This window comes from Macrobrachium nipponense, chromosome 22 (genome assembly GCF_015104395.2).
Source record: "Macrobrachium nipponense isolate FS-2020 chromosome 22, ASM1510439v2, whole genome shotgun sequence".
Taxonomy (NCBI): domain Eukaryota; kingdom Metazoa; phylum Arthropoda; class Malacostraca; order Decapoda; family Palaemonidae; genus Macrobrachium; species Macrobrachium nipponense.
Window position 1 is genome coordinate 40,988,980 of NC_087213.1, and position 9,961 is coordinate 40,998,940.

At 38.1% G+C, this 9,961-nt stretch overlaps 1 protein-coding gene across 2 annotated transcripts in view; it reads right to left on the minus strand.

The window, feature by feature from the left end:
- The window catches only part of LOC135198610 (uncharacterized), a 266,022-nt gene extending 261,298 nt beyond the window's left edge, over positions 1 to 4,724 (minus strand). For both annotated transcript variants that reach the window (XM_064226348.1, XM_064226350.1), the window contains exon 1: positions 4,497 to 4,724. In XM_064226348.1, the coding sequence (XP_064082418.1) occupies positions 4,497 to 4,709 (213 nt within the window). In that variant the 5' untranslated portion in view covers positions 4,710 to 4,724. The remainder of the gene's footprint in view (positions 1 to 4,496) is intronic.
- Positions 4,725 to 9,961: the final 5,237 nt, after the last annotated feature.

The following is a 9,961-nucleotide window of genomic DNA, read 5'->3' on the forward strand; positions in this document are numbered from 1 at the left end:
CTGTTACGTATGTTTATGTATGTTTCGGCAAGAAGTTCATCATGCCAATGAGAAAAAGACAAGGAAAACATCTCACTAACATACAGACGAAGAAAAATCGCTCAAGTATTATTACAGAATATCATAATATACACGTAGTTAGTGAAGAGAGAGGGGAGGATTGCCAAGTAACGCCCCCTTCTTGCCTGACAGCACACGTCACACTGTGCCCAAGGCTACGGTCTTTGAGCAAAGAGATCTTCATTTATGATAAATAACATAGTTTTGGTTTTTTAATACCCAAAATGGAATATGAAATTCATAATAATCATGATTTATTAAATTGTCTTTGTAAAAAGAGAGTACACCTTCGAGTTTCACCTTTGACATTCTCTTGCATTTACGTTTGTTTATCTTTGTTTCGGCAAGAATGTCATCATGTCAAAGAGGAAAATACAAGGAAAACATCTCGCTAACATACAGAAGAAAATTCGCTGTAATAAGCCGAGTTAGTGAAGGGGAGAGAGGGGGTTACGTAGGAAGGAGTGCCCCAGGCTATGATATATGAGGAAAGGGATCATCATTTATGATTAAATTATGATAAATAAAATAGTTTTGGTTTATTAATACACAAAAAAGAAATATACATTCATAATAATCATTATTTATTAACATTGTCTTTATAGAAATACAAAGGAAAACTTTGAACGCCCGTATCTCAAAACTATACTTATTGAACTTCAAAATCTATCTCCTCACTTAGTTTTAAAGCTATAACATTGGAATTTGGTATATAACTCAGAACGACATTATAGAACAATCAAATAGAGCCCTTTTTTCCAATTTTTGTTTCGTCTTTTTTTTATAATTTTTTTTCTCGTGATTTATAGGGTTTATTTTTTTACCATATTGAAAAATTCATATCTAGCAAAAAAATTACTTTTAGAAAAAAAACTCCATTTGATTGGAGGTCGACATCAGGTCTATATATGGTAGTAATCCCAGGTCTTAATATTAAATATCAAGGGAGGAGATAGAATTTGAAAAATGGTTATTTTCGGGATAAATTGCCCTGGTGTCACAAAACCGAAGGTCAGAGGCGAAAATCATATGCGGTTTGGAGATGTCCCAAGTCACCTTATTAAGTGGTATGAATGTCAAAATCCTGTCGTTAAAAAACGGCATTAGCCGGCCGGCCCCCTTAAGAATTACCTCAAAGATATAATTACAGACTTAAATAAAAATTAGTTGCCTTAGAGATATCTTCGTTGTATATGTATGCTTAATATGTATTGTGAATATGTTTTTGTTAACCAAAGTTCTGAATAGCTGTCACCTATAATAATCCTTTAATTGTCTTGTCCTTGTGTCTGAGCGATTGTCTTAATCTTTTTGTTTTTTTAAATTGTACCCATGTTGGGAGGGTTACTCATCTTCCAGGTGTGTCGGATTCTAGGTACTAATCTCTTTATAATCCCTATCTGTCAGTTATACAACCTTTTTTGTATTGTGAATTACACATTAAGTCAGTTCATCTGCTAAGTAAAGGACGTTGAACGTCGAAAGATCTTGTGGAAACTCTGTTGTTTATTTTCCCTCGTGGCTTATACCCTTTTATATATATATATATATATATATATATATATATTATATATATATATATATATAGCTTGATGATGAATAATAGTGCCAAGACTAGGAAGAACATTCTTTAATATTACGAGCTTTCGAGGTTTAAAACCTCATCTTCAGGCTGAAAAAATGACAAGGATGAGAAATCACTAAAAATTACATTAAATTAATTGTCTGATTAAAAGCTTCAGTAAAAACATAAAATAAAAACGAACATCACATACAAACTAAAAATTAAAAATTACGAAAAAACTAAAACAAAGCGCAAATCATACAAAAACAGAAATAAAAATAAAAATAATATGAAAGGTAAACAAACTACACTCAAAAATAAAATGGCTAACGACCCACTTTGTGTACCTACTATGAAACTATATGATAGCTAGTTGAATACCGGACGAGTTGTTGTTCAATTCCGGTTTCATTTTCTTAATAAACAGCGACTCTGAAATTAAAAGGTCCAGTCTATTTGAGCAAAAAGACAGTACTCTAAAATCTAGGTGAGTGAAAGGATGGTCCTGTGCTAAACTGTGATCCCTTATGGCAGAAAATGGTGGTTTAGAAAGAGGAAACCTAGTTCTAACGGAAAGACCTCTGTGTTCCAAAATTCTGTGTCTAAGCCAGCGGGAACTGGATCCCACGTATCGCAGACCACACTGCGAACAGGTAAACAAGTAAACGACACTCGAATTAAGGTCCACAGGAAGAGCAGGCTTCTCCCTCAAAAGTGATCCTACAGTAAAAGGGTTAGTAAAAACAAATCTGAAACTAACTTGAGGAAAACTATGCTTAAGTATTTCTTGTAACTTTTTTCGTACCAAGTAGCTACTATGACCAAGGAAAGGCAATTTAATATACTTTACATCTTTACTAGCAGTACTGTACACCGGTCTGGGACAAAATTTCTCATGTAGAAAATTTTTGAGAACTTTGTAAAAGACAAATACATGAGAAATTTTGTCCCAGACCGGTGTACAGTACTGCTAGTAAAGATGTAAAGTATATTAAATTGCCTTTCATTGGTCATAGTAGCTATCTGGTACGAAAAAAGTTACAAGAAATACTTATTTTTAATTTTGAGTGTAGTTTGTTTACCTTTCATATTATTTTTATTTTTATTCCTGTTTTTGTATGATTTGCTCTTTGTTTTAGTTTTTTCGTAATTTTTAATAGTTTGTATGTGATGTTTGTATGTGATGTTCGTTTTATTTTATGTTTTTACTGAAGCTTTTAATCAGACAATTAATTTTAATGTAATTTTTAGTGATTTCTCATCCTTGTCATTTTTTCAGCCTGAAGATGAGGTTTTAAACCTCGAAAGCTCGTAATATTAAAGAATGTTCTTCCTAGTCTTGGCACTATTATTCATCATATTATATATATATATATATATATATATAAATATATATATAGATATATATATATTATATATATCTATATATAATTATATATATATATTATTTATTATTATATATTTATTATATATACATTATATTAATTTAATTAATATAAATTAATAAAAATTATATAATATATATATTATAATATATATAATATATAATATATATCTATATATATATTATTATTATATATATTGTCTATTATATATTAAATAATATATATATATATATATATCTCTATATATATTATACATATTATTATATCTATATATAAATAAATCTTATATATATTATTATATATTATATTATATTATATATTATACTATATTATAGATATTATATTATCTTCTTAGCTTATATATTATATTCTAATCTTATCTCTATCATATAATACATATATACATTTTTATTCTCAATTTTTACCTCTATTATTTTATATTATTTAATATATATTCTCTCATATTAACATATAATACATATATATACAATATAATATAACCTATACTATGATTATATATATACTATATAATATCTACTTATTATATATATATATAATTCTAATAATATATATAAATATATCTATATATATTGTATATATATATATATGTATGTATTATATATAGTTCTATATATATATATAATATTATTATCTATATATATATAATATGTAATATATATATAATATATTATATGATGTTTATATTATATATATATATATATATATATATATAATGTAATATATATTAGTAGAATATACTATATAATATATATTTACTATGTGTATATTATATTATATAATAATATACTATCTATATATAATATAATGTATGTACTATATGTATGTTATATAATATATAATATATGTATATATAAGGTATATATATAATATGATATATATATATATTATATCTATTCTCATATATACTCTATTATATATATGTGTGTATATATATATAATATATATATATATATATATATCTATATATATATGGTATATATATATATATATATTATATATATATAATATATATATAATATATATATATACATATATATATATTATATATATATATATATATATATATATATATTATATATATATATATATATATACATTATATATATATATATATAATATATATATATATACATACCATATATATATATATATATATATATATATATATATATATAATATATATATATATACCATACATATATATTAATATATATATATATATATATATATATATATATACATATATAAATATATATATATATATATATATATAAAAATATACCTAAAACTTTAATAATTTTAGGGAGATACTTGTGTCAAATTAGGTATCAAACATCAAATCTATAAGATTCAATCTGCAAACTTTATAAAATAGGTATCTATCAAATCTTCAGTTTCCAGATGGACTTAATATTTCATGAAATTTAACAGCAAATTAATTCAAAATAAATACACAACATACTTACCATCTTTTGAACGTCAGGGTTTTTACTATATACTTCATCATCAGCACAATGCCTGGAATTTACTTTCATGTCATGCAATGTTGCAGTATAACCGTGGGGTAAAATGCCATTCGGAACTTTTTCACTATGAATCTTCACTAACTTCTGTTGTTTTACACTAAATTGTTTTAACCTGAAAAAGTCATAAAAAATATGAAAACCTAGATTATACATTGGGACTAATGTGCATTACTAACTGGTAGCATTTTTGTCTGACAGATATTCAGCATTGTAATAATTTCCTTACTTTAAAAGACATAAATGATGGAACAAGTCCAAATGCTAACTTTGCCAGTCCCTGCAGGTCAGATCCAACCCAGAATGGCAAATCAATGATTGTGGTGATCAACCACTGAGACGTATCCTCAGTGGTTGATCACCAGGAAGTATGTAGTGCCTCTCACTTACTGCATTATATAGGCAGTCCCAGTTATCGACGGGGGTTCTGTTCTCGGCGAGGTACTAACAACCGAAAACCGCCATTAACCGAAACTCAACGACCAACATCTGGTTTTCTGGGCTCAGTTCGTGTCGCTGCGTGAAATAATCCTTTAATCCATTATTTCTAAGGTAAATGATCTAACAAATACCAGAGAATAAACAAAATAAAGAAAAAGGTCAGTATAACTGACTCGCTCACCCTCCAGGAGGGCGTCGGTATGAACACTAGGGCAAGTGAGACCACTACCACGAACCTCTTGCCAATAGAAATCTCCCACAACAAAACCCCACAAGAGGAGAGCCGACCCACAGAACGGGGCAGCAACTACTACTACTCCAACCCACGCTAGGGACTGCCGCGCCTCTGGTGGCCATCCTTTAAGTTAGACCCGAACCCGTGACACGTTAATTTTTATCTCTCTGTGTTTTCATGCCTTTTTTCGAGGATTTTTACTTATCATGGAGCGTTCAGCCATCGCATCAGCTAAGTTAAGTATTCCGAAAGGTTCCTACTTAGTTTTTTCCTACCTTGAGTCAGTATATGCCGTTTTTTAGGTATAAATGCTGATTCTCAGCCGGAAGCATGGCAGCATTGCTCTGCCTCGTGGCGGGTTCGTTCTTAGTCTCCCATACCTAGAACCTTCCCTTTATTTTTACGTCTCTATACCTGTTTATGAATATTATGTTAGGGGATCCAGCCTGCATTGGTTTTATGTCATGCATGCATGTCTTTCTTTACCTTGCTTAGGCATTATCTCTTCTATCCAGACCCTAGCCATAGCTCTTAGTATCGGCCCAGGCTAGCTTTGAGTGGTAGACTTTCTCTCGGGTTAGTCGTACACTCCTGGATTTTTTCTCCTACTAACTTTATTTCCCCTATTTTAGTGTTATTTTAATTATTTTATTTGATTTGGTTAGCCTAGGGCGTCTGGTACGTTATCTTAGCCTAGGTTTATTATATCATGGTCCCCATTAGTTTTGTTGCTTCCTTTTATTAGTTTTGTTGCATCTACGGCTGCATCTCGCTGATCAGTTTAGTTGCATTATCCTAGGCTATAGATTTCGTTGTTTTATCGTGTTACCGTTTCATGGTCACCCTGTGATCGCGATACAGCCAGACGTCCGTCCCAGTCACCCTGCCCTCCTCCCGCTCTCCCATAGAGCTGGGGGGGAGGGAGGTCCGTCCTTGCTCGCTCCATCCGGGCCTGTCTCCCTGTCTCCCTACGCGGAGGGAGTAGGGGAGGCTGGACAGGCGCGGGACTGGGTATGACCGTGTCTCTCTGCTTCACGGTGCTCCGTTGTGACGAAGTAGGGGGGTTGGCCTCCCCTCTCCTTTGTTGTTCCGTTGCCCCGCTGTAAGCTCGAGTTCTGTTTCGTCCTCTCGCCCCTCCCTGGATTGTCGGTGCTCTATTTTTCTTACCGGAGCTCCGTCGATTACGAGGGAGGGAGCTGGTTTCCCGCTTGCGGGCGGACATCAGGCGTGCAGTTGGTCTCATTTGCCTAACCATCCCGTCTCGTTGGCACACCGGGGATACGGATACCACCGCGATTCGGAATCGTTTCCGGAATTTAGTGCTATTTTATGCTTAAGTCTATCGTAAGTTTAATTTAAGCTTAAGTCTATCATAAGTTTAATTTAAGCTAGCTTAAGCTGGGTCCCTCCCTTGCCCCTGTTTTATACACCGGATCACACAGGAGTTATAGCCTATTCAGGCGGTAGGGGAGGGGTTATGCCCAAAAATTTTTCACTCTCCGGCATGCATCGGAGTTCTAATTTAGCCTGTAAGTGATGTCTTTATGGTACTCATGTATCCTTCCACTTACAGACCACCAACTGTGAGCATCCAGGATGCAACGCCATGCTCCAGGACCCCTGCGGACATGAAGTCTGTAGGTCCCACGCTCCGTGCGCGACTCCGCATGGGAATCTGCAGGTCTGGTATCATGAGACCTGTATGATCTGTTATGGTCTCGTGGGTCAGTTCTTGGACGGGTAAGTATTTCCAGCTGTATACATAGACTGTGAATACTGTACTATATCTTAAGTTTAATTTTAGTGATTTCTTTTAAGCTTAAGTTCCTTAGATGTTGTGAAATACATCCCCAAATATTGTAGGTTTAAGCTCGGTTTTAGTTTAAGGGTGAACTTCAACTTTAAACTTAAAACTAATAGACGCCCTCTCTTCCAGGCTGCTGTTGTTAGAGAGACCGCCCTTGCAACCCTGAGGGCTTGGGTCGGCGGCTTCGGCAAAAACGCCGCCAAGGGACAGCCCTACATTCTCGAGAAGAGGATGGCTGTCCTGCTGTTCCCCGGCGGCAAGTCGACGGGGTACGTCGACCCGGCGGAAGCAGCCCCGACTATGACAGCGATCCAGCAACAGGTCGCTGCGTCCATGAAGGAACCAGGCCAGGATATCTCGGCGGAAGTCACGACACTAGATTTGAACGTGGAACCAAGGGTAGGTGTTGACGACCTGTTGGTCGAAGTAGGTACGTTGGACGCCCAAGGGCTTCCCTTGGGCGCCTCTGGATCTTCTTCTCCTGCTACTTCTCCAGCTTCCTTCCAAGGCTTTACAGGAGCTGAGCTCCAATACTCTACGCCTAGTGCCTCGGTTAAACCCAAAGTCAAGGGCCAAAGGGTACAGAAAACCCTTACGAAGACGTCGTCGTCGTCCAAAAAGACTTCGTCGGCGTCATCGTCTCGTAAGTCTCCGGCTACAAATCCCGGAGCAGAGAAAGCTAGAGCTTCGGCTTCTAGCTCTAGGTCCTCAAAGAGCAGGTCTTCCAAGGAGAGGCCCCGTACTCCGGCGGAGCCAGCGGTCTCTCCTCTCCCTTTGGTGCCTCTGCCAAGTTATCCCTCCACTTCCGCATCGGCTCCGACTTTGGATCCCAACGCTGGGTTGATGCAACAAATGGGAGACTTGGTAGGCTCTTTGAGGAATAGTATGGAGCAGATGTTCTCCCGGTTATCCGAAAGGATTACAACCCAGGACAACATAATTGCCGGGCTCAATCAGGCCCCTCTGGCTACTCCTCCGGCATTCGGTGCTGGATTGGTACAGCTTCCTCCTCACGATTCTCTGCCTCTGTTCTCAATGAACAACCCCTGGAGAGTGGCTTCATACGCCCCTTTCCAGGACGGACTTATCTCCATCCCAGAGTGCGGTACTCGAAGGATTGAGGACTTCGAGTTCTATCCGAAGGACCTCCAACCGCCGTTCATTGGCTACGCCAGGCTAACGGATGCAGCCATGACTAGGGAGGATAAGGTCCCGAGGGAGACGGTACTTTACTCCCGGGACCAGGCTCAAAGAGAGTGGCTCAGGTGTTTGGAAGAAATGGACTGCACAAACACTAGGATTCAAGCCTTTAAGAGTCACTTCACCATCTTTACGATGGATGAAGAAACCCCTCTTCCCTTCTTAACTAAGATTGCCACGGTCACCATTCCGGCTGGCCTGAAGGGAGAACCCTTACCCCAGTTGAGGGAAGCAGACCCCACCTCTCCTTTGCTCCCTTCACTTGGAGATTTGTGGGACGATCTGCCCAATACTTTCTCGGCGGGCAAGCTCAAGCCAGACTGCGCCATGGACCAGTTCGGCAAGAAGCTACCTAGACTCCCTGATAGCCTCATTCAAGCTGAGTTTGAGGCCAAGTCTAGGCTTGCCAGGTCCATGAATACCATGGCAATGACGGAAGTAGCGGCTCTTTCCTATGCTTCAGAGCCGCTCTTCAAGCTGTTGACCAAGTCTCAGACTCATACGGTCCAGTCAGACTTGTTCGAGTTCATGACTGCCAGGGTCAATTGCCGGAAACACGTCCTCCAGGAAGCAACTATTCGGCATGAAGCGAATAAGCTGCTTTCCTCCAACATCTGGGGGGCAGACCTCTTTCCTGAATCCATGGTCAAGGAGGTCCAGGCTGAGGCAACAAGGCTCAACCAGAGCCTCAAGGATCGTTGGGGTCTCACAGCTAAGAGGCGCCAAGATCAACCTGCAAGAGGTAAAATGCAGAAGAAACTAAAACGTTACCAGCCTTACCAGAAGAAGCAGCAACGTTTTAACCAAGCTGTTTCGGCTGTGCCAATTGTTCAATCAGGCCAGCCTTCTACCTCGAAAGCTCCGACTCAACCCATTTATGTGATTTCCCCTCAGGCTCAGCCTTCCACCTCCTACGCTGTCTCCCCAGCCTTTAACCAAGTGTTCGAGGGCCAAGCCTTCCAGTACTATGACCGGTTCGGCAGGGGCGGTAGAGCTAGGGGATCCTTTCATCAGAGAGGATCAGGAAGGTCACTCGACAGGGGAAAACACTTCCGTGGGGGCCGTGGAGGTCACTCGACCCAGCAGCAATGAGGTCTCGAAGGTAGGAGGGAGGCTGTTTCTCTTCCGGCATCGGTGGGGATTCAGCAAATGGGCACAAAGCATTGTGTCAAAGGGCCTGGGTTGGAGTTGGATTGCAGATCCTCCTCCATCCAGACCATTCCTTCAACTTCCATCAAAAGAAATGACGGAGTATGCGGAGGAGCTCCTCCAGAAAGGAGCAATAGCGAGAGTCAACAGGTTAAAATTTCAGGGTCGCTTGTTCAGCGTACCAAAGAAAGGCTCACTAAAAAGAAGGGTAATCTTAGACTTGTCCCGCTTAAACTTGGCCATTCGCTGCGACAAGTTCAAAATGCTGACTATCTCGCAGGTGCGGACCTTACTTCCCCGTGGGGCCGTCACCACCTCTATCGATCTTACAGACGCATACTATCATATCCCTATTGCAAGACACTTTCGCGTTACCACCTGGGCTTCAAACTGGGAGATCAAGCATTCTCCTTCAAGGTAGTTCCCTTCGGTCTGAATGTAGCACCCAGGGTATTCACGAAGTTGGCGGAAGTAGTCGTCCAACAACTGAGGTCTCAAGGGATAATGGTAGTAGCGTATCTCGACAATTGGTTGATTTGGGCTCCAACTGTCGAGGAATGTCGCAAAGCCACAATG